Source organism: Protomyctophum parallelum (assembly GCF_964188405.1).
Source record: "Protomyctophum parallelum genome assembly, chromosome: 1".
Classification (NCBI taxonomy): Eukaryota; Metazoa; Chordata; class Actinopteri; order Myctophiformes; family Myctophidae; genus Protomyctophum; species Protomyctophum parallelum.
Window position 1 is genome coordinate 12,627,017 of NC_139697.1, and position 25,879 is coordinate 12,652,895.

Below are 25,879 nucleotides of genomic sequence, written 5' to 3' on the forward strand. Positions count from 1 at the left end.
AATCTCATCATTGGCAGGCATTGAGATAACAAGACATTTATCATAAATCATATTAAAGGATATGTAGCTTCAATACAACCTCTTCACGGCTCAGAACATCTAAGACATTTGTCTTTTTCCACTAACCCATGTAACCAGTCAGTCCAGGTGTTTGAACTTGTCCAATTATGTTGTGTGTGTGTGTTGACAGACTTAAGACTTGTTGCTGAGGGAGAAACTTTGCATGGACTTGAATCAGCTACAGACACCGTGGCTGCTTCTCAGGTGTCCAACAACATCCAGGTCAGCCCCACGCATCCCCAGGGCCTTCAAACCCCTCCATCCACATCTGACGGTCAACCCCGGCCAAGTACACTCATCTCTGCTGTCCAGGAGCCATTCAGTGTTCAGCCACCAACCGACAGGTGTCACCCCCAGGTCACTCCAGAGGACACCATGGACCCTGCAGTTACAAACACAGCCCTGTGGCACTACCTCAACGACACTGGCAGAACGGAGCCAGTCATTGGTCAGCTTACACTCTCATTTTTGTGTTTTCTTAATGTTCTTACTAATTATTTTTCCTATCGCAACATGCAAACATTGCTAAACATAGCAACACGCCACCAGTGTTAATTTTGTTGACTAAGACTAAAAGACTAAATATTTTGATATTAGTTGACTAAGACTAGACTAAGACTAAACAATGCCAGATGATTAAATAGGACTAAAACTAAAAGTGGTGCGTTATTCTAAGACTACATTTTCTGTCAACATTAACACTGGATTAAGGTCATGTACTGATGTAGCCTACTTATTTCTTGTCATTTGATACTAAACTGAAAACGATATTACTACTCTAAATCTGTGTCTGTATTGCACATTCAAACCAAACATTTATTTGACTAAAAGAGAGACTAAAAGAAAGAAATATTTTGCTATTTGGTCGACTAAGACTAGACTAAGACTAAACAATTCCAGATGCCTAAAATAGGACTAAAAGGCCTCAGACGGCTGGCGTGGTCATTTGGCCACCGAGGCCGCTGATGCCGCCCGACAGCGTGTCCCAGGTTCCACTCCCGATCCTGACAACATTTGCTGTGTGTCACTCCCCATCTCGCTCTCCCCATTTACTGTCAGTCTACACTAGTCTCTACCAATAAAGGCACAGTTATCTTCTACTCTCCGTTGTGTTCACTACGTGACTGTTCTGTGTCACTGTCCTCCAGGCCTGAGCATGATGACAGAGTTCCGGTGGCCGCCGGAGGTCAACAAGCCCAGCTATTTCCGCTGTTGTTCCGGAGACCTCGTCGGTGCCCAGTACATGTCTCACATCATAACTGCCAAACATCGCTACAACTACATTGTAAGTGTGTGAGCCTGTGGTGGCAAAGTAAACCTTATGTAGTATGTATGTACTAATGATTCATTTATGCTTTGTCATACAATGGTGTTGTGTGCTGAAAATAGCCATTCTAAAAGCTCATAACACTGTCGAACGATGGAGTATAAATCGGGTTTAAACGTGCCGTGTTTGCTGTACTACTGATGGAAACATGAGGAGGTGCTCAGGATACAGTGCATTATTGTCTCCACCAGGCCGAAGGCATGGGGAGAGAGTATGTTTTGCACTCTGTCCGTGTGTGTGCGTCCGTCCGCCCGTTACCAGCTAATCTCCGCCACCGTTGGCCTGATCCATGCCAAACTTTGCACACACACTCCCTGGATGCCAACCACGAACCTCTGCCCCAAATATTCCTCAACGACCTGTTATAGCGCCACCATGAGGCCGATTTAGGCAAAACACATTTCTGTACTACATTTTATCCATACATCACACAATTCGGCATACACTATCTCCATAGTCATGTGATCAACATGGATCTGCACCATTTCCCATCTTCCATCCTGATTGGCTAAGATTGCCTTCCAAAGCTCACATGATTGGTCCGTTTCGAACAAAATGCCACAAATCGGTGTGCAATTTCTGTGAAATTATACACGCACATTTCCACTATGCCGAGGACGACATGCCACAATTTTTTTCCCCAAATCAGCCTCACGGTGGCGCTATAACAGACCAATTCCTGTTTTTAGCTATAACTGCATGATCTGTATACAACTTATGTATGCGCACTCCCTAGAGGCCATGGAAAAACATTGTCCCTGCATCCCTCCACATCTGCCGGTTATAGCGCCACCATGAGGCCGATTTCTGCAAAACATATTGCTTATGTTAGTCGCACAGATTTCATCCAAATCTCACGCAAATCGGTACACATGATCTCTGTAGTCATGTGATCAGGACGAGTCTGTTGGATTTCTCAGATTGGTTAAGATTGCCTTTCAAAGTTTTCAGGAGTGGCCCGTTTCGTTCAAAATGCTGCACAAGTCCTGCTCATCCAGAATTCTATCCTCATGCTATGAGTAATCTGGCTCTGCATTTCCTCAACAAAATGAAGAAAATTGTTGCAAAAAACTAACAAGCAAAAAAACATTTTGCCAAACATCTCACACAGTCCTATCCTCCTGGTGGAGACCTGTGCCCAGAAGGGCACTTTTTCTAGTCTGATTATACAATGGAGCAAAAGCATTGAATGCAAAGTTCAGCAGTGCTCAATGTGTACTGACGCTTTTATGTCGAATAGAGATAGAGTGAGCTTTTTTGTATTTGTATTCTACTTATAAGCAGCATGTGCCGCCTTTGTTCATTGTATTCCACTTGTGAATATTTGTGACCGTGAGTAGAAAACAGTGTGGCTGGACTTGATCCGACATAGACCTGTCCAAGAATGATGATGTTCCGTTGTTACTACGTACATACTAAACTGTAGTGTGACAGTAACTGCATTGCATGCTTTCTGCATGAAGGTGGAATTCATAGCAAAAACTTTGCTCATATAGCTAGAGAGACTGATTCAAACAGAACTCTGACTTAATACATGTTTGTTTGTTTTCTTTGCAGAAAAAGGTGCGTCCTCATATGGTCAAAGATTGGCCATGCAGTGTGCGAGACCTGGCCCAACAGGTGGAGAGAGATGAGGGCTGGGGAAGATTGAAGGTAATCTTTTGCCTTCATCGTTTTTATCTTCTTGGATGAATTCACTAATAACTTTTCTTTGAACGTTTCCATCCTATAATAACATAGAGATGACCTAAATAGAGTTTGTATTGCGTTACAGAGCAATAAAGAAAAAATAAAAGCAAATTGTTATGTTATTTTGCTTAGCCATTTGATGTTAAACAACTGGTCACTTAATATTAACATAATATTATGTGCTGTTTTAAAGTTGACTGTGGTCGGGTCGTCCACAAGACAATCCCTGAAAGCTACTGCCAAATCCCATAGGACAGCAGACGGCACAAGCAAAACTATGAGTCCTTCTCTTAAAACGAATGAAGACCTCAAAATTAATAACATATCCAGGACTGTGGCTGAATTAACGGAACTGTCCAACAGCTTGGCAACTGTTGAAGATGCAGCCAAGACTATTTCCAAAAGCAACGTTGTCACAGCCACCTCACACACTGGTGGTAAAACGACGACAACCTCCAACGTGCGTGCAACCAACTCAAAACTTGACCTGCAATCCACTGCAACCATCTCCAAACCTTCTACATCTATGGGAGTTGTGTTGTGCAAAGCTGCTTCAGAAAAACCTTCCAACACCTCCAGCCTAACTGTCGCACAGGCCTGTGATACAACAGCAACCAACAAAAAAGTTAAGATAACCTCCAATGTGCTCCAAACCAACTCAGAGCCTACCAAGTCTACTGCAACCACATCCAAATCTGTAACCCCACCTCAAGCTGCAACCATCTCCAGTGCGTCAGATGAAGCTGCCTCCACCACCACCTCTGTCACAGAAGCCTTTGATGCCCCCAAAGACGAAGTCCCCTCCAAAACGTCCAAATCGACTTTGAAAACTGCAACCAACCAACAAGTTACTATTACCTCCAATGTGCCGGCAACCAATTCAAAACTTGCCATCAGTTCCAAAACCACATCCAAACCTGTAGCCCCATCTCATGCTGCAACCATATCCAGTGCAACATCCACCATCTCCAATTCTACTGGAGCCAAGTCACACCTGACCCAGACTACCTCCAGTGCAACTGTAACCATGTCAATAACTGCCGCCAATTCCAAACCCACTGCTCACATCTCTAGTGCAACTCCAGACAAATCCACTGCAGCCATCGCCAAATCTACTGAAGCTTCAGATGAAGCTGCCTACTCCACCATCTCTGTCGCAACGCCACCCATCTCATGTACTACAGCCGGCTCCAAACCCACTGCACACATCCCCAGTGCTGCTCCAGCTGTGTCTGAATCCACCACAACCGTCGACAAATGTTCTACTTCTACCATCACCTCTAAACCGAGTACAACACTTGAAGAAGAAGGAGACGGAGCGACAGACACGAGTAGTATTAGCCAAACAGCAGAGATTTTGAGTGACGTGGCAGCAGAGACAACCCCACAGGATCAACGTGCGACACCTAAAGGTTTGTATCTGCTGAGTTCCTTTATTCTTCTTCGGTCGGTCGGTCTTCTCTGGTGCTAGTGTTTCTACCCAATTAAGACGTGAGGCCAATTCTACAAATGCCTTCTAAATGTCCTACAAAGCCAAAGTGCAGTAACTACATTTCTGGACCCACTGACTTATTTGTGTATCCCGAAAGTCAAATTAGCCTTCGTAATTTCGGGGGATAAACAATTACCTCAAGAACAGATATACAATTAGTGCAATATCAGCCAATATCACATTTGGCTGACCAGTTGAAACACTTTTAAACCTATTTTTCAGTTACATTTTTGTTCGCCGTTACTGCACTTTGGTTTTGTAGGGCAGAGTAGTTCTCAGACCTTGTGCCAAGGGCCGCACGACGGACCCCCTCCATCTGAACATGTTTTGTGCCAGCAGGGAGAAGAAGTAAAAAAGGAAAGAAGCCAATCCATGTTGAGCCACCAGAGCTTCCAGAGGACATGGACCCCACGGTTACAAACACAGCCCTGTGGCACTACCTCAACAACGCTAGAAGAGGAGAGCCAGTCATTGGTCAGCATATCGAGTCTCTCATATTTGTGTTCTCTTAAATGTTCCTACTAACTTTGTTAGCAACATGCTTAACCCATTTTTTACCTGAGATCAGATTCTAAAAATGTCTTCTACATCCTGACAGTTTTCTGAAAAAGCTATGTTTCTATGTCAGTTGTTCTTCGATTTTTCAAAAATAGCAGACCTACAAGCTCGTAGCGCGCCACTCGGTGGCTATTTTTCAATAGCTAACACCAAAAGGGGTTCCCGCCCAAAATGGGTTAAAGACCCTTTATGGTATTGGCTCAGATGTCGTGTGATTAGCATCTTCTACTTGACGTCGTGTTCACGATGTGACTGTTCTGTGATACTGTCCTCCAGGTCTGAGCATGATGACAGAGTTCCAGTGGCCAGAGGACAACGCTCGCAACTACTTCCGTTGTGACTGCTGTGACATGAACGTTATCCGTGGCCAGCACATGTCTCACATCATATCTCCAGAACACCGCTTCAACTACCTAGTAAGTGTGTGTGTAGCCGGTGGTGGCAAAGGAAACCTCATGTAATGCTTAATTTATACTTTGCCATGCAATGCTGTACCATTAAATACCATCCGGGGCTCCTAGCCCATTGTTCTGTATACCCCGAAGAAGGCAGTATATCTGTCAGAATAGTTGGTTTCTCTGTGTCCTCAATAAAAGTGTGGCATTGGCAGCTACGCTATACATTTTTTTTTTCATTTAGGGAACTGTTCCTCATATTCATTTCAACTCACAGGGACCCTCGCTCTTATGAACCTCTGCAAAACTATATCTAACCAACTTCCTGTTCTGTTTTCTTTAATGCTTACAAAGCACTTATATGTGGACAGTTCATTATAGACTGTCATTTGTACTTTCTTTCTTGTCAGTTCAAAGTTCTTATTCATTAGTGAATTTTCCACCACATTATTTTTCATATGGTTCGGACTGATTCAAACAGAACAGTGACTTACATATAATATATATTTTTGTCTTTCAGAAAAAGGTGCATCCTCATATGGTCAGTAATTGGAAAAGCAGTGTGGACCATAAGCATTCTATATATCTGCGATGCCTGGCCCAAGGAGTGGAGATAAATGAGGGATGGGGAAAATTGAAGGTAATTTATTTTTCAGGGTTGGGGCCGAAATTTCTGACGAGCCAAAATCATTTCGGCACTACAGCAACAGTAATTAAGTGAAGAAATCAAAGACAAATCTAAGAAATTACATGAATTAGAAAACAAATGTTTAATAAGTAGTGAAAATAACCAATCAACAAGCTCAAAGCGTAGAGCCACACGTTGTGAGCTTGTAGATCTCTGTAGATCGGCAAATGTCTAATTTCTCTTTTGATTCTCGAGCTAAAACACGTGGGAACCTAGAGAACCGTCTGACTGTTCAAACGTGGTGTGTGCATCATCACGGATCATGAATCTCTTTTGTGTCCATATATGGAGAAGATTAATGTGAAATGTTATGTATGATTCTGAAAGAGCTGCCTGCAACAGTATTGGAAACGGAGGGGAATAGTTATCATAACTTGTGCTTAGCCATTTGAAATATGTTAAATAACTAGTCTTTTACACAATGTTGTGTGCTATTTTAAAGGTGACTGTGGTGACGGATCCTTCTCTTAAAACTAACGAAGACCCGGAAATTAATGACACATTCATGAGTTTGTTGAATCAGTCTGTGGCTGAATTAGCCGAACTGTCCAACAGCTGCCTACCTGAAGATGCAGCCCAAATTGTTTCCAAAGGCAACGTTGTCACAGCCCCGTCACACACTGATGGTAAAACCACGACAACCTCCAACGTGCTTGCAACCAACTCAAAACTTGACCTCAGTTCCAAATCCACTGCTATGGGGGTTGTGTTGTGTAAAACTACGAGCGCTTCAGATAAACCTGCCATCACCTCCAACCTAACTGTCGCACAGGTCTGTGATACAACAGCAAGCAACCAACAACTTACGATAGCCTCCAATGTGCTCGCAACCAACTCGGCACCAACCAACAGTTCCAAGAAGACTGCAACCACATCCAAACCTGTAACCCCACCTCAAGCTGCAACCATCTCCAGTACAACATCTGCCATATCCAATTCTACTGGAGCCAAGTCACACCTCACCCAGACGACCTCCAATGCAACTCCAACCGTCTCAAGAACTACAGACAATTCCAAACCCACTGCACACATCCCCAGTGCATCTCCAGCCGTGTCTAAATCCACCACAACCGTCTCCAAACCTACTACATCTGAGGGAGTTGCGTCTAAACCAATGAGCACTTCAGGTAAACCTCCCACCACCACCTCCAGCCCGACTGTAACAGGGGCCTATGATACTACAGCCACCCTCAAAAATGAAGTCGCCTCCAAAACGCTTGAATCGACATCGAAATCTGCAACCAACCATCAAGTTACGACGACCTCCGATGTGCTTGCAAGCAGCTCAAACGTTGCCACCAGTTCCAGAACTACTGCAACCACATGGAAACCTGTAGCCCCATCTCATGCGGCAACCATGTCCAGTGCAACATCCACCATCTCCAATTCTACTGGAGCCAAGTCACACCTGACCCAGACTACCTCCAGTGCAACTCCAGCCACCTCAAGAACCACAGCCAACTCCAAACCCACTGCAACCATCTCCAGTGCAACTCCAGCCGTGTCTGAATCCGCCACAACCATCTCCAAACCTACATCTAAGACCACCTCTAAACCAAGTGCAACAGTCTGCCATTCCGCTACAGTCATGTCCACGGCTGCAGCCTTCTCAAGTACAACTCCAGCCATCGCCAAAGTGTCCACATCCTCTGCAACCATCCCCAAACCCTCTTCATCTACGGGAACTTCTGGTAAAGCTGCCACTACCTACAGTCCATCTGTCGCACTGACCTGTGATGCCGTTGCTACCCCTAAACACAAAGTCACCTACAAACCTTCTGAAACCGCTCAGAAAATGGCAACCAACCAACAAGTTGCAGAGTCATCTGTGACTGCCACCAAAACCCATACAACCTCAACTACCTGTCAAGCCAATGAAGATGGCTCCAGGACTGACCATATACAGACCTATGCGAGGTCAAATAGTCATGATGCAACACGGAAGAGAGACACACACCCTCTACTCTCTACTCTCTTCAGAGCCGCGTCCCCTGCATCTACTTGTGGGAGCAGCCCTTCTTCGGAAACGTCGGAATCCAGCATGAGATCCGATTCCAAAACATATGGAACCGCAGTGGGTCCGTATTACTTTTCAAACCACTTTAACACTGCCATCCATATTTTGGGCATGTCATTATTGGCATGACTTTTCCCACAATTGTTTTACTCTTTTCCCTTTACAAATCTCAAAATTAAATCTACATGCCCACAACAACTTCACACAACTTGTTAATTCTGTAGTTACTTACTGTCTCGTTATCTAATTGGAACAATGTGTGCTTGCTTGCAAACCTCTCCAGGTGTGATGTTCATGGTTACGGTCACGCATGAGAAAAGGTCCACGTTGTTCTGTCTACTGTGCAAGACCAAGCCGACTGGCTACAGACAACACAGGGCATGCATCATGCATCAGTCAAACTACGTGGTGAGTGATTTAAACATCAATATTATGCTGCACAGTTTTATGAAACCAGTTAGTTTTCTGCATGTAATGTGATGCATTTAGGAGTGGTTACATGTTAACCGGGCCGTGTGCTCTGCATTTAGAGAATGCAGTGTCCAGAGTTGACATCGGATCTATCAGACTCGGAGCTGCAGACGATTGTCACAGACTTGGCTAAGCAAGAGACAGTCAACATGCCACAGGTGACTCACACCAGATGTTTTCCAAACTTTGTCATGTACCCCAAACTGATTTTCATTAGTCCATATTTTTCAATTCAATTTTATTAAAGTGTCAAATTACGAAGAAATATAGACAGGGAAAGAGATACAGGCAAATACAAGTAGTATTGTTTATTTCAGTTTTTTGTGCAGTCTGTGTTTTTATTTCTTTACTGCACAGCTGCCCCCCTTTGCCAACTTGTAGACTTATGTACTGTTCTTTATGAACTTTTAATCTTTTAAACCCATGACCTCTTCCTACAGGAAAGGATTCCAAATAAGCCAGCTGGCTTCTTCCCTTCCTTGCATTGTATTTTTGTTCTTTGATATGTTATTGTCTATTTTTTGTACTACATGCTAAATAAATAAACCTAAACCTAAACCTAGCAATAACAATATTAATTAATGTAATAGTGTAAGATATGGTATAGTACATACAATGTTGTCAGATAATAATTATATATAATGTATAAGAATATTAAGATATAGTGTAGTGGTCTAATAATATGATAGCAGTCCATGGTCGTGCTCTGAGGAGGCCGGGTCCACTGTCACACTAAATCTGTCTGAATGTCATAATTGTACACGAGGAATAGATTCATAGTGGCGATATTGAAACATATTGTGAGAATAGTCACTGTTGCAATGTTTGCGTTGTGATCATGTCAAGTGAATTGAACTGTAGTTTAAATACTACTACTCCCCATTTGGCTGAAGGAACCCCAGGAACTCTCTCTAGGGCGTCCCGGAACATCACTCTTCTACAGAGTATCCACTCTAGACATTGATTGATCGATTAAGTGATTGATTGAGTGATTGATTGATTACTTTATTAACATGATTATTAACAGTAGGCTACAGGTAGTACAGTCAAAGGTTATGCTACGGAAAAGGCTCCAGGGGCTTGTTTCCATTGTGGTCCATTGCACGCACACATGCGCACACACACACACACACACACACACAAATTGCCTCATTGTTTTAATACGATTGTCTCTTTTATCTTTGCATAGGCGGTGATAATGAATAGTAAAAGGGAGTATGAAGAGCTGATTAAAGCAGACGTACCAGAAGGTAAATCACGGCACGGCGACACCATCTTGATATCTATATATCATCTAGGGATTGATTAAATACTTTATTAACAGAGGTCCAGTTATGCAATCAATGCTGAAAGGATAACGCATTGTGGTCCTATGTATTCAATTCATCAAGACATATTAAGCATGCAATACTATAAATAATACTAATACAACATCAATACTAGGAAGGTATTTTTCCAGTCATTTATTTTTGGCAAACTTGAAGACGTGTCTACTGTCTAGGTCCTGTTGCAGATGGGTGCACTTTTACAGTGTCTTTTGAGGGAGGGTAGGGAATCACACTTTTTAATGGCTAGTGCGATAAAGACACAATGATGGCAGTGGAATTGTGATTCCCTGTTTGTGGGGAAGACTGTAAGATCTAAGGGTCTGCACCAGAAATGATACGCAGTTCCTGTTTAGTTTTAGTCTTAGCTGTTAGCTATAATAAATAATCTTGATGTGCGACACAGTGTTCAGCACAGAGCTGTGTTTTTTGAATATTTTGTACATGATTGTGTTTTTTCTCCTTCAGCCCTGGATAGAATAAAAGCCCTCCTGAGACAGCAGAGAGGGCCACAGGATTCACCTTCTGCAACTCATCCTCAACCAGAGAGCCTGAAACACCAGGACATGTCAACTGGTTTACATGATCCTTCACGTCACCCTGATGGTAAATGCACCAACCATCCTCACTGTTTCCTAAAACATCAGCTGAATTCAGCCTTCTTGGCTTGCACAGACCAAGACAATGCGCGTGACATCATCGATCATCATACCCGGAAGTTATGCAGGAACGCCTACTGAGTGGCAGAAAACTACTTTCTGGCCTTGACAGCCCATACATCCAAACAGAAATCAGATTAAACGTTAAATGACGTTAAAACTCATTTGACACTCACTTTATGCATGTGTATACCCTCTATTAGTCAGTTTGTCGCAGATTAATGTACAAACCAGTGGGTGCACTTTCTATCTCTCTCTCTCTCTCTCTCTCTCTCTCTCTCTCTCTCTCTCTCTCTCTCTCTCTCTCTCTCTCTCTCTCTCTCTCCGGCTTTGAGAAAGAGAAACAGAGCTAAAGCGAGAAGTAAATGTAGGCTACATTTCAAGTTTTGCAATTTGATTATTGGCGGATGATAACAATTAGCAACGGATTAATAAGCAGACTTTGAAGAATACAGAGAGTGTTTGAATGACAGACATCCCTTCAGAATTGCGTGCGATATGGTGTATGACCGGGTATGGTAAATGGTGCATTTCTATAGCGCCTAAAGGTGCTTTACATAGATTGTGCAATACATTCACCCATGCAGGTATCATGCATCCTGCGCAGTGCACACGTTACAAAGCATTTCCGTTTATTTGCACTCATCCACAAACTATCACTTCCAGGTAATAAAACAACTCAAAGACCAGATCCTTTGGGCACTTGCTCACCATCCTCACCCGTGCACGCCTTACCCCTGGGCCCTGACACCCAGCCAGAAGGTCCACAGAGCTGTGATGTTCAGCTAGAGAGTTATGAGACCAGGACACATCCAGTGGCTCTTCAGGCCATCAGCACACAGCCAGTGGCTCTTCACGACATCAGCAAACAGCCAGTGGCTCTTCAGGCCATCAGCACACAGCCAGTGGCTCTTCAGGCCATCAGCACACAGCCAGTGGCTCTTCAGGCCATCAGCACACAGCCAGTGGCTCTTCACGACATCAGAACGCAGTCCAGAACACAACCAGTAGCCCCTGAGGACAGCAGGACACAGCCAGTCACTCCTCGTGACATCAGCACACAGCCAGTGGCTCCTGAGGACTCTATCCAGCCACAAGGGGTTCCTCAGACTTTCAGGGAACGGCAGGAGGCTCCTCCAGACCCTGGTACATGGCACCAGGCTCCTCTGGGTTCTGCCGCACAACCCTGGGCTCCTCAGTACTCCGGTACGACTCAGAAAGAACCTCAACACCCTGGTGTACAACCACAGGTCACGGCACAGAGGCAGAGCAGAAGCATCAAACTAGAGGAGACACAGCAGCCACTGGAACGTCCAGACAGACGGCCGTTCTTGGAACCAGACGGTGGACACCAGCAGCCTTTTTTGCAACCGCTGTCCCAAAGCAATTCAGCAGGTATGTGTGGATTGAGTCGACATCTTTATTTTCTAAACAATTAGAATTATTTCATGAGGTTTTATGTTTTCATTTCTGTGTGTGTGTATTTGTTTGTATCTATTGGTCTGTCACTCACAGTGAAAAGCCGCGTGTCCAGTTTCGTATATGTGAAGCTGTCAGAAGCAGAGAGAGAGAGAGTCATAGGTGAGTGTTTCTTTGACTTCATGCACAACTTAAATATCCTTTGTGAAATATCCAGCAAAGGCAGTGGATAGTCATTCACATAATTTGGCAGCCTTGATGGAGATGTTACACAATAGTGTCTTTTTCGATATTAGATGACTATTACAGATATTGTTATCTTTAGCGTATGTAATGCTCGCACAAGAGTCATATAACGTCATGGGTTGGAAATATGCTTCCACTGCGACTTCAGCTGCAGGTGAAAGAGTTATGTAAATGATAAAGGTGGAGATCGAGGGAGATTTACAAAACAAAATAAAGCGGAAATACAAACCAACTCCACATTATGCCAATATGGATTGCTCATTACCAGAGCATTTGCAAGAATAAATGGCATTTTGCCCCCTGACTCGCAGTGTTAATTTTGTTGACTATTATTCAAAAGACTAAGACTAAATCAGAATTAGCTGTCAAAATGAACACTACTCGTGTGTGTGTGTGTGTGTGTGTGTGTGTGTGTGTGTGTGTGTGTGTGTGTGTGTGTGTGTGTCTGTGTCTGTGTCTGTGTCTGTGTGTGTGTGTGTGTCTGTGTGTGTGTGTGTGTGTGTCTGTGTGTGTGTGTGTCTGTGTTTTTTATCCCAGGTCTGAGGTCGGTAGTGGAGTGCCAGTGTGGAGAGATATCTAAGAGTGAGAAGCTCTTCCCATTCTACATGTGTCGCAGCTGCAAAGCGACTGTCCAACTGAAACATATCTTAGGACACATCATCAGCATCGATCACCAGCGCAACTATATGGTCAGTGAGGCTCCGGTACTTCTCACGTATTGTCATTTTTACCAACTAAACAGAGGAACTCTTATGATTGTGACATGCGCTAAAATGAACCCCCCCCCCCATGATCAAATAATTGAAATGCAACGGCGTGTGCATGTTAACGCATATGAGGCCTGACAGGAAGCTTAAAATGTATTTATTTATTATTATTCAAATTAACCAATATGCCGATAAGCATATTTTTTATATCCAAATATAGCAGTGGCAGTGTTGAGCTACAGTCTGAAATGTCTTCTTCTATGTTTGTTGTTTAGTGGGAGAATTTCCATCCTATAATGGCTGGAATCAGGGATCGGTTGAATATGGACGAGGGCGCCTTTGAGCTGGCCGTCAACGCAGTCGCCAAACGGGAAGAGTTTTACCAAATGGATGCTGAGGTAATCATTTCGTTTAGAAGATCGTTATTTGATAAAAAGCCGCCTGAACTTTTAAATGTCCCTGTAGTGTCAGTCCTGAACTGACACCACTGACTGGTTACTGAAAGCGAGATCTAGTTTAGACGTGTATAATAATAATAAAAAAAACAAAGAACTGATGTCCAAACGTATGACTTCGTTTTGAATTAACTGGTATTTATTTACCGTCACTCAGCAGGTTTAAACAACGACAAATTCAACAGCCTTTGTTCTCATGATTCGATACAACAAACTGTTGCATCCTTCACTTCAGTAGCACCTGTGCCTTGTTGCCCACTTCCTGATATAGACAGGGCGTTGGCCTTGAACGTGACGTCAATTATCGAAATAAAAAGCATAGAAACGAAATGGCTCTTACACACCAGCCCCTAATTGCTACTGGCATGCAAGACAGAGCAATTCTAAACAAAAAAAAACCCAAAAGAGCCAGAAAAAACAAAAGAAAACAAAAAACCCTTTTAGGCATTTACCTCGGCAATATTCAATATTGCACTATACATTGACATAACAACGCGTCATCAGAGCCCCCGGGGTAAGATTTGTGATTTGTGATTTGCTCTCGTTCACTGCAATGCAATTTGCGGCATTTTCAAAACAATATTGCGCAGAGTAGCGATTATCTAACGTATTTGCAATGCCATACGTTGAAAGATCTGTTGCCCGCGGACAAGGCACGTTACCTCCGCAAGTTAGATATTATCGGCATAGGTGTTTGCCGTATGTGATTAAGGATTGGAAAAAGTTGCATTGGCAGCCATAGAAAATTCTGCCCGGGGTAAAACACCGGATGTGATGTTTTTGGGCGTTCCTGTCTTGTTAAAAAACCGGCTGTGACGTTTTTGGGCGTTCCTGTCTTGTTTCGTGTCAGTGTATTCCAAACTCAAAGTGGTTAATCTGCACCCTCACATAAAAGGCAGATTTTTGTGACAGGTCTTTCAATCACACTTTCAATCACAAAACTTAGTTTTAAAACGAACTGAACTCAGTCATGTTTGCAATAAGCAATACATATAAGGACCTTAAATGTGACACTTCATTTGTTTGAGGCCTTTGATTTGCCAACAAAGAACATTGTCTTTGTCCAAACAAAATGAGCAATGGTTTACAGTCCTAGTCAGGAGGTCTACTGTTTTTGCCTCCCACCAAAGCACCGTGTAAGAGTAGGCTCTTTTTCCTATGTTTCTTGTAGTTCATCCTTTCCTTCCTTTTTGATTTCCTTGTGGATGTATGTTTGACATTTTTACCTGGAATAGGCATAGCTGATGGTTTCTTAGGTAAGAGGAGGGGATGCTCTTCAGGCAAAGCTGCTTTATTCAGTCGACCCCCAACAGATCTCCATCTATTGTTGGATCCAGCTTGTAGATGGAGCTGCTCATTTGTACAGGTTTTCCAGAGGTTAATGCTGTGATTTCATCGTGAAATCTCTCTTGCTGACAGAAAGAAATTATAGATTTCTCCGCTTCTGAGAGATCGTCAAGCGACAACTTCTGGCTTCCCAGTGATAGTGGGGTTCCGTCTCCATGTTAAATTTAGTTGTCATTTACAACTCATGTAAAAGTTTCACTTTCAGTACTAATTTGAAGGTGAGGGTCTATAGAACCATTTTGGTTCGAGTGGCAATCACCAAAATAAAATAATTGGCCTATAGGGGGCGTAGTCAGGTGCCAACCCCCATCAGCCCTATACCAAAATATGTAAACTGTTGTAACTTTTGATTAAATTATCCAATCTGAACATATGAGATATGTATGGATTCACAATCAGGAGTAGCATTTGGTACTTAAACCTTAGTACACATATAATATTTGTTTCCACCCAGTATTTGTGTAAATCCACAAAAATAGCAGGAAAAACGAGCTAAAAACTAGTAGTGGGGTCCCTAGACAGACCGTCATTTACAACTCAACAAAAGTTTAACTTTCACTTCTAATTTGTAGATAATGACCTATAGAGCAATTTTAGTTCGAGTGGCAAGTCTACAAATTAAAAAAAAATATATTTTTGCCAAACTTCCAAAATGGCCAAAATCGGAATTATGTTTATTTGAAAAATGTCTTAATTTTCTTATATTGCTGTTTTTTCTTTGTTTTTCTTGCTATATCAAGTTAATCCTGTGTGAGGAATCAACTGGATTTCAAATATTAATGTTTTGAATAATCTGATATAGAAACAAAATAAAGATGGCTGCCAATGTACATTGAATTACTACATTACGCCTAACTTCTATCCTGTTGAACCTAGAATGGTGATGTTGGTGCCTATACCTATGTTATCATGAATGACTAATTGTATAAAAACAAAATATATATAATAGGACAATATATAATATTTCACACAAATGAGACAATGCAGTACATATGTGGGGAACTAAAGTTAGATATTGGAATATAATACACCACTCCTGTGTTATATTTGTTTATTTTATTTAATTAGTTATACTATGTACTGCCACTATAGGGGGCAGAGTAGCAGGTGTGTCTTAATTGTTCAGACTTGGTAGCTTGTTAGTTATAAGACTAAGCATACTGCAGAAGAGCATGAGCTGCACTGATTGCTCTCTTGTGTTATTGACATTTTGAAGGTAAGCAAAAAAGTTAAACACGTCATGAAGGATCCTGTTTTGTGTGTTTTTTATGAATATGGATAGTCATGTGGGATAAGTGGCCAAAGTACTACATCCCAATAGTATGAGCTAGCATTAAACAGTAGCCTATAGCACAGACTAAAACTAAAGGCTAGCTACAGTATAGCAATTATGCTGAGGAAGAAATTTAGTTTTCATTATTTTCATTATTATTACAATGGTAAATGTGAATGTAGCTATATGCACTGCTGACTGTTTTCTTGTATTATGTTGAGGCAAACTGTTAAATACAAAAGTTATATAATAATATAGTAATATAATAATATAATATTTTCTATATTTTGTCATGATATGACCCTAACAGAAAACTAAACCTGGATAAAGTATTTGTCTGTTATGGCTGGGACAACGAAATGGCAGTTGTGCATTTTGTGCCAAAAGCAAACTGAGGAAAGACTTGTTGGAGGTGCTGTGGCATTGGCAAGAAGATCATGCCGGACTGGTGCACCTGTTAATCGTAATAAATGTCTCTTTTGTGGTGAAGAGACATATGCAGCAGACCATTAATTCCAGAAGGTAGAACTCACCCAAAAGATAAACGACAAGGCAGTTGCGCTGGGAGAAGACCGTATCGTGGCACTCCATGACTATCCATATTCATAAAAAACACTTTAGGATCCTTCATGACATGTTTAACCTTTTAGCTTACCTTCAAAATATCAATACCACAAGAGAGCAATCAGTGCAGCTCATGCTCTTCTGCAGTATGCTTAGTTTTATAACTAAAAAGCTACCAAGTCTGAACAATTAAGACACACCTGCTACTCTGCCCCCTATAGTGGCAGTACATAGTATAACTAATAAAATAAAATAAACAAATATAACACAGGAGTGGTGTATTATATTCCAATATCTAACTTTAGTTCCCCACATATGTACTGCATTGTCTCATTTGTGTGAAATATTATATATTGTCCTATTATATATATTTTGTTTTTATACAATTAGTCATTCATGATAACATAGGTATAGGCACCAACATCACCATTCTAGGTTCAACAGGATAGAAGTTAGGTGTAATGTAGTAATTCAATGTACATCTTTATTTTGTTTCTATATCAGATTATTCAAAACATTAATATTTGAAATCCAGTTGATTCCTCACACAGGATTAACTTGATATAGAAAGAAAAACAAATAAAAAACAGCAATATAAGAAAATTAAGACATTTTTCAAATAAACATAATTCCGATTTTGGAAATTTGGCAAAGATATATATTTATTTAATTTGTAGACTTGCCACTCGAACTAAAATTGTTCTATAGGTCATTCTCTACAAATTAGAAGTGAAAGTTAAGCTTTTGTTGAGTTGTAAATGACGGTCTGTCTAGGGACCCCTAATATTCTTTTGCTCGTTTTTCCTGCTATTTTTGTGGATATACACCAATACTGGGTGGAAAGAAATATAAGTGTAATAAGGTTTAAGTACCAAATGCTACTCCTGATTGTGAATCCATACATATCTCATATGTTCAGATTGGATAATTTAATCAAAAGTTACAACAGTTGATGTTGTAGTACAGCTCTCCGGTTCTCTTTTTGGCAGATCAGTGCTACCTCCAAAGCTCCCCGTTTCTCTGTGTATGTGTAAAATACTGGAATGCGTTTGGCTGCAGTGGGAGCACTTCATTCGCTTGACACAACTTTTAGCCAAGTGCCCTGTGCACAAGCACCCGAAACACAGGCCTTTCTCCTTCAGAAAGTCCAGCCTTTCCCTTTGTGTCTTTTTTCCCAGCTGCCAACATTGCTCAAAAGTATGCCCACGTAAATTGCAATAAAGACAGGATGTAGGGCTTTCCTTGGGGTAATTATTGGACCTATTCGGGGGAGGATCTGCTTTTGCTTCATCATCAAGCTCAACATGGGTTGCAAAACTGTTTTTGAATTGTGACTTGGTTTGCTGTTGAGGTTTGGGTTTAATTGTTGTGTTACCCAAAGGACTGTCCTGGATATCACCAAAGACAGGATCCGAAGCAACTCTGACTTGATGTTCAAGATATTTCACAATGTCTATGAAACATGCTCTTCGGTCGAACTTGTCAACAATGTCACATGCTTTTCCTCTCCACCGATCTCTTAGTCTGTATGGGAGCTTCTGTATGAGGGCCTTCATGTTAGCAGGCATGTTTAGCTCCTCCAAGTACTGTAACTCCCCCATTTGCACACTCTCTCAAATAAAGTGCATATGCTTTGAGACCTTTAAGATCCTCCGATTTGACATTGGGCCATGTCCTTATTTTTTCCATGTAAGCTGCTGTTATTTTTAATGGATGCCCAAAATGTTCCCTTAGAAGTGTTTTGGCAGAAGGATAGCCCTCCTCAGGTGACATATGAAGGCAACTGCGCACTAGGTCTCTTGGCTGCCCCCTAGTGAACTCCTCAAGATAGTACAAACAATCACCAAAATCACAAGTTTTAGCCTCCACACAGTGCTGAAAAGCCTTAATGAATGATTGGAACATTAATGGGTCACCATCGAAAAGTGGAATTTCCCTGTGAGGCAAGTACTGAGAGTTTTGGGTTTGAACCAGGAGTAATGTTATTTAATTTTGCCTCTGTAATATGTTGTACAAATCTCCTGATACCTGGTTATGGACTTGAGATGGCAAAACTGGTTAAGGTAATTTTTGCCTTGTTTTTGTTTTGACAGGATCCAGAGTTGCTGTGTGCACTGATTGTTTTTGATGTTTGTGATGTTGAGAAGTGACTGGGTTTTTCATTGATTGCGGTTGTTGAGTTGAGTATTGCTGTGTGACGATAGGCTGGATTTTTGGTTTAGCACCTTGTCTGAAATAAGACTCCATTCCATCTGACCTGTTGCCAGTGACACTGCTGCCAGCCTCCTGCAGGGCTGCTATTTTGGCAGTAGAGGCTGCTATTTGACCATCCAACTCCACTTGCTCTTTTTTCCTCCTTATGCCCTCAGCCAGTTCCTCCTGTTTCCTCCTTATAGCCTCAGCCTGTTCCTCCAAAGCATGTAGCTTTTTTAGTGTTGCAGCACGAGCCACAAGTGCGGCCTTATCCGCCACTGCTTTGATGCGTGCAGTCTTGCAGATGAGGTGGAGGATCTTTTGCTGGATTTTGAAGCATCACTTTTATGACCCTCTGACACATTGGACTTGATATTTGAAATGCTATCATGTGGCTCAACCTCAACCACATCATTGTTATGGGCAGCAACAGAGCTCTCAGTTTCAATGTTAATTTCATCACCTTTATTGTCGCCTGTGGCAACAAAACCCTCACTCCCAGCAATTACATTTTCATCATCATCATCATTGTTATCATCATCACCTGGAACAAAAAACCTTTTACCCATTTTCTTCATAAAACCATCAAAATTATGCATTTTTGCATCAAACCATGTTTGTTGTATTTTGGCTTCATCAGCCGGTATATTAAGCCCCAAAAACTCTGTGTGAACACTTTTCGTTTCATCATATAACCCTTTGAAAATATGAAATGCATCTTTTGCCTCGTTTTCACGTGTCTCATCCAACAAGGCAGAAACATTTTCCCTCAGATTTGTCAGCTTGCTCAATTTGGCTTTTATTTCCCTCTGCAACCTTCCAACTTTCTCACCCAAAGCCTTTGGAGTCATTTTGACCACACGTTTTCCCATGGCCATTTCCCCAAACTCAAGTTCAATTTCAACTTCATGGTCATCACCAGCGCTCTTTAGCGCCTCCATTTGATCCATGTTAATTAGAACTTGTTTTGTTCAATGTTTTGTTCAATAAAGTACTTGTTGCAGTTCAACTTCAAAGTTCAAACAATAATAAACAAAGTGGCGCTCCTTTACCAATGCATTGGATTTGTTTTACCTATTTGTGTTTGTGTGCACACCTTGACTAACAATGGCCATTGTTCTAATGTCGGCGCTGCGCCGTTAAAGCCTATAGCCTACCACACGCACGTTGCTGAACGCCGTCAGCGTTGATGAGATGCGAATCATGCGATCCCGATCGCCGTGCGCCGCAGCCGCGGTCCGGTCCAGTCCGCTGCTGTCAGCTGCGGCGGTTGTGGCAGGCGATGTCCCCGTAGCATCTCCTGTAATTCAGAAGAAGAGGGGAAACGTTTCTCTTCATTATGTTCTGCTGAAATGAACGCCCAGAGGCAACCACGGACAACTCTCTTTATTTTCTAATCATAAGAATAGAGAGAAGAAAATATGTTATTTCTCTGTAGCATGTGCCGTGTGAGTTTTAAAACTCACAATCGAGTCTGGCCTTACAGGAGACTTATTTTCTATTAGTTACACACCCAATGAAGCCTTGAATTCATGAGATTTGTTTTTGTTTGATTTTGTCACATTCCTAAATAAATTATTTGATGTATAATGTTTTTGTTTAACTTTCTCTTGACAAGGTTATACTGCTTGACAAGATGTCATATCATCGAGTGCGAGTGGCTCCATACAGTGAAGGTACAGTAGTTCTTCACCTTTTTTCATGTCCCCAGCAAATATGCTTCATATCGGTGTCATTACATATCCATGTCTATTCAAGGCTGTGGTCCTTGAATGTGTGCTGTTGTAACTGTAGTGGCTTGATTGTTGTCTGTAGGCATCCACATCCTGGAGGACATCTTGAGACAACAGAATGTGACCTCCTCCTGTCCACCTGCTGACCAACAACCACCAGGTGAGAACCTCTCCATCTACAGACAAGCTTTATGTTCCACTAAAACAATGTTAGAATGAGATGGAGTCGTTGTTCTGCCTTCTGTTGAACAGACCAGCAGAGTTCACAAGACCCTCCTCACACAGAGGAGTCATCCAGGCCAACAGAGGCAGACAAGAGCAGAGATAAAGGTATACAAGGACCAACATCACACACAAAATACACTATGTCCCATCATGTAGTAACCCATGTTGGAGTTCATAATGATTGTTTTTTCCACATTGAGATGTGACAGACAACAAACCTTCAAAAAAGAGTCTGACTGAGACACAACAGTGTCTCACAACCCTGAACACTCACAACTCAAACGTAACATGTTTGTGAGGTCAACATGACTCCCAACACATAGAATGTTGAATATGTCTAATTGTCTCTCTGCTGTTTCCAGTCACCATTAAACAGGAGGTGAAACAGGAAGACCACACCCACAGCTCTGGATATACAGGTAAATGTATATATAATAATAATAATAATAGCTCAGATTTATATATCACTTTTCTAAGTACCCAAAATTGCTTTACATAAAGAAAAGGAAGGAACGTACTTTAATAAAGAAGAAAATGAAAACAATAAAGGCATAGCCTTCTAGGTGATAAGCAGGAGTTTGTAGTAGCAACGTAAATCTCAGGAGGGAAAGACGGAGAGAAGGAGAGACAGAGGGAGATACAAGCAAATACAAGTAGTAGAAATAATTAATAGTGTTAGATAGTATATAATAATGTAATATTTAGAGCAAGATAATGAGGTTATCCTCTCAGGTCTTCATCAAGCAGCTGCTTCCTCCTTTAGTTTCAAAATGTGGTTACCTAACATATGTCCTTTTTACTTTTCTCCCCAGAAATTGGAAGACCATTGGAACATGGTTTGGATTGCGTGTCATGGATTGGTGACGCAGGGACGGTCAAACGGAGAAGAATTTCAATGTCTCCCAATGGTGGTGGCAAGTGTGACGGTCCTTCAGGTTCTTATTCTAATGTCCTGTCGCCTGCCAGCCACTGTCCCTCTCCCCAATACCAAGACACCAGAGTGAAAGTAGAACCCAGCCAGAGCCCCTCTCCCCAAATCCATGAGGCCAGAGTGAATGCAGAAACCACATCGGTCCCTACAACTGTAGTTTCTCAGTTAGTGCAGCGCTGTGAGTCTTTAAAAATGCAGCCTGAGCGAAAATTAGAGCTGGTCTTGAACTCACTTAAAACAATAGCGTCCTCTAACTTCAACCTTGAATGCCCTCCAACACATCCAGCTGCATCTACTGAGCCGTCAACCACAACTTGGTTCATAGATTCATTACTGGCTAAACAGCACGTCCTTCAGTCCACACCATCCACCGTGTCCGAGGCTAAACAAGCCTCGCCATCACTACAGTTGACCTCTGTAACCACCGACCCGCTGTCCCCTCCAGCTAACAAAGATCTGCCCTCTATTGAACCCATAACATCCATCGTCGACATGAACAAGTTTAAACACTTTCCATCTTTGGTGCGAACCAAGCAATCGGGGAGGGATGTCTCCAGTCAAGAAATCCCTGAAAATGCAATTGTAGGTCGTGTGAAGCCCAGGGTGCAATTGGACTCAAATGTCAACTTGCGCAACTCGTGTAAACGTGCAGCCCCGAAGCCTGCAGACGACGACGACGTCTGGAACTACGAGAACCGGCAGTTCATGCCAGGAAGAAGAGCTGCCGAATATGATATAGATGATGTCCAGTCTCTGGAAAGCCACTACAGAGCAGCCAACCCTGCAGGTGAAGACTTTCCTGTTGCCTCCAACCCACGGCTGGACTGCAATCTGGGCATGAGTATGGGTGAACCCAGTGCCACTCCAACCACAGTCATTCATTCAAACGCTGCTCCAGCTCTGGCTACTAGTGCATATAACACCATGGCCTCTCCTTTTAATATCGGGGTCGGTCCATACATGGGCAGTCCCATGACTGTGGTGAACCCAAACCCCACTAGCCAGCGATTTACTGGTTCTGCTTACAGAATCAATCAGCCCACTGTATCAACGGTAAGTCCCACTGACTCTCTACCAGCTGCAGGCTATGGCACACCACTTTATCCTTATAGTCAAGTCACCCACAACCCTTATTTCACACATGGATATCCATATGGAACTGGGCCCCAGAACCCTTATTTCACACATGGGTATCCGTACGGAACTGGACCTGCAGGTATTCACCAAGCTCCAGGCCAGCACTCTGTGTCCTCACAGTATGTAAACTACAGTGATGGCTCTACTGGAGGATTTTACCAAATGCAGACCCCACCTCAGCAGGGAGCAGGACAGGAGGCGATTCCTGAAGGCACAAATCTAACTGCAGAAGCCTGGCTTATCATGCATAGACAACAGCAGCATCAATAATGTTCAATCACTATGGTACTTTGGCATTTACTGTTCACCAGGCACAGTTGATTCACTATGCTTTACTGTAGTTTGTACCTCTTGTTTTTTCTCAGGTGTTTTTGTTTGTTTTTGGGGATGTCCAGGAGGTTGGCATGACCAGTCCACTCAATTAATTAGTTAATGAAGAACAGATGTCCTGCACTCAGTATTAATGGAGGACCGTAAGGAAAGGACTTGACTCTTAATAATTTGTTGTTGGTGTCTGTTGACCGGAGGTCAGTCATGTTGCCTTAAGCCATAAGCCTTGACTTATGTTTCACTGAAGTTGTACATTGAAGAAGCTGAGTTAAAAAAATAAGCTTTGTTTTGTTTAAGAATGATGTTTGTTATAAAAAATGTATTAATGTTCCAATGTACACTACAGTATAATTGATTTTTTTAAGCTAATCTGGGTCAGAGGTTGCCTCAGCATCTCGATTCCTTCGACAGTTTTTAAAAAGAGACATGCTTTGTTTTTTTTATTGAGCCAGAAAGTATTATCACAAGGTTGCGACTAAAGGTTTTCAAAATAATATAGATCGTTTTGGTATTTATTTTTAAATAATCTATACATTATACATCTTTACATACATTATGATCTTTGAATGTATAATGTGAAGCTTTTAGTTTATTTTTTTGTATTTTTCTGAATAAATGCAGTATAATTGTCTACCTTAATGCTTTTTTAGTTGTCCCTTCTGTTGTGCAAGCGAAATGTTGAGTTCTACTTGTGAAGGCCACATTGTACGGAAGCTGACTTGATGAGGGCCAGATGTGTGGCTTTGCTTACATTACCTACACAGCTGTCTCAGGTACCGTAGGAGTCTCTATAGGTCGTCCTCAGATGAGCCCTCCATCCTCGCTTCCAGTCAATACCAGTTCTCCATACATATTCTCCAGTTCATTGGTACTTTGCGCTCCTGCATCATTCTTGAGAATTTTGAGTATATCCACGTATGTTAGTGTCGGACGTCTTTGTGACCGATGCAGCTCTTGATGTCTTTGGCAGTGTCCTGCCAAAGAGGGATGCATGGGTTATAGTGCCATTTCAAGTTATTCCAATGGGTAATTGGTATTTGGGCTGTGATCTTTAAACCGTATAGATATTTTAAAGCTATTAAATCCTATTTTAAAATATAATTTCATTAACCCTCTAAAACGAAAGTAATTTTAAGGCAGGGGAAAATAAACAAACAACTTTAACGCCAGTTAGAAGCTATATGGTGTTTCGCCTCTTGCTGCTTTTGTCCACTTGAGGGCGACCTTGGTCGACGCGCTGTTGTAAACAAGTGTAATGCTTTTTCAGTGTGCTTCTGCTTAATGCTTTATCGTCCACAGACCACAGTAACTGTCTTTGTATTGAGTTGTGCTTTCATGTGAAATGTACCCATTCTGCAAACTGTTAATAGTATACATAGAAAAAAATAGAGGCATCCTAACCATAGACAGACTAAAAACGAAAGATCCTGAGTCATCATGGTCACAGGAAGAAAAGAAAAAACAGCAGAGAGAGCAGACTGGTCGTCGCTGACAACTTTAAGAGTTGTAGGCCTACTCTACTCCAATTGTGTCAGCTCATTTCTTTGTGGCATCCCTTACAATTCCACTTCTTTAATTTAATATGTAGGCAGTAGGCCCTATCCCATTCCTGACTGCGTTCCCTATGCTGATTGCATAAGATTTGTATCCAAGATTTCAGTTTCTGAAAATGCATGAGAGACAGATGGAGGTCCCCGGCCACTCGGCCAGACCTATCCTGTATCCTTAATTCCCTTGCAAAAGACATTTGTCCTAATACTGCTTCCGGGGACAGCCCCACCAACACTAGTTCAGACCTTGAACTTGAAGTTAAACTGGTAAGTCACAAAACGATAATACTGTAAATAAGTTAACAATTGTAAACAAATGGACCATTAAGGCATGGTTGTTTGTTCTAATGATGTTTATTAGAACAGAGGTCTAAAAGATAGGCCTACATTCAAAGACAAAAATAGCGTGGTGCTGCAGACGGCACAATCGTGAAAAACAAGTAGGGTCTCACAATTCACTTTAAAATGCTTCAACGTTTATTCAGAGCAAAAAATGGCGCTTCGACCACGTAAAGTAGACTTGGGTAGGCCTACCACCTTAGTTTTTCTACCGTGTAGTGTAGACCAACACATTTAAATTAGGGGTGGGTCGATTCACTTACCTCCCGAGACTATATCGATATAGGCTGCCGATTACATTTATATTGTGATACTTTATTATATTGCAATTTGATTCGATATTGCGATTTTGCCCCTAAGTTACTTTGCTTTTTTTATACTAGAACATTTTAAAATTAAAATAAAGGGAAGCTCCGCACACTCAGATCTGCGCACAATCAATTTATTTGGCAAGCTTTCGGTCTACTGACCTTCAGGCATAATCAAAAAGTGACATAGGACAGAATATATGTTCATCACTTGATTGTATGATTGATCACACCTATGTCAAACATTTCAATTTGAAGGATAACTCATGGGAGTTGTAGTTCTCAGTGAAACTACAAGGCACCAAGTGTCAATTTAGATAGATAGATAGATAGATAGATAGATAGATAGATAGATAGAAAAACATCACGAGGAAGAAATTACAATTATTTACAAACTAAGTAAACGATAAACAAAAGTCAATAATGCAAACCAATGCAAAC

At 41.9% G+C, this 25,879-nt stretch overlaps 2 protein-coding genes across 3 annotated transcripts in view; both read left to right on the forward strand.

The window, feature by feature from the left end:
- The window catches only part of LOC310858148 (uncharacterized protein), a gene marked incomplete at its 3' end in the record, with an annotated part of 38,599 nt that extends 31,331 nt beyond the window's left edge, over positions 1–7,268 (forward strand). Inside the window, exons 29-34 of the mRNA XM_083764233.1 lie at positions 191–508; positions 1,209–1,345; positions 2,945–3,040; positions 3,270–4,473; positions 5,403–5,542; positions 7,125–7,268. Of these exons, the coding sequence (XP_083620359.1) occupies positions 191–508; positions 1,209–1,345; positions 2,945–3,040; positions 3,270–4,473; positions 5,403–5,542; positions 7,125–7,268 (2,039 nt within the window). The remainder of the gene's footprint in view (positions 1–190; positions 509–1,208; positions 1,346–2,944; positions 3,041–3,269; positions 4,474–5,402; positions 5,543–7,124) is intronic.
- A 208-nt stretch (positions 7,269–7,476) lies between these two features.
- Positions 7,477–23,880, forward strand: LOC310857389 (uncharacterized protein). Of its 2 annotated transcripts, XM_083763040.1 has the most exons (15): positions 7,477–8,287; positions 8,510–8,634; positions 8,757–8,855; positions 9,887–9,947; positions 10,491–10,628; positions 11,348–12,076; positions 12,197–12,262; positions 12,884–13,035; positions 13,329–13,451; positions 20,504–20,561; positions 20,701–20,778; positions 20,871–20,948; positions 21,044–21,133; positions 21,206–21,262; positions 21,656–23,880. In XM_083763040.1, exons 1-15 carry the CDS (start codon positions 7,567–7,569, stop codon positions 23,179–23,181), a joined length of 4,101 nt encoding a protein of 1,366 aa, XP_083619166.1. In that variant the 5' UTR covers positions 7,477–7,566; the 3' UTR covers positions 23,182–23,880. The 2 variants fall into 2 exon arrangements, with proteins under 2 accessions (XP_083619166.1, XP_083619167.1); XM_083763041.1 differs by lacking the exon at positions 21,044–21,133.
- Positions 23,881–25,879: the final 1,999 nt, after the last annotated feature.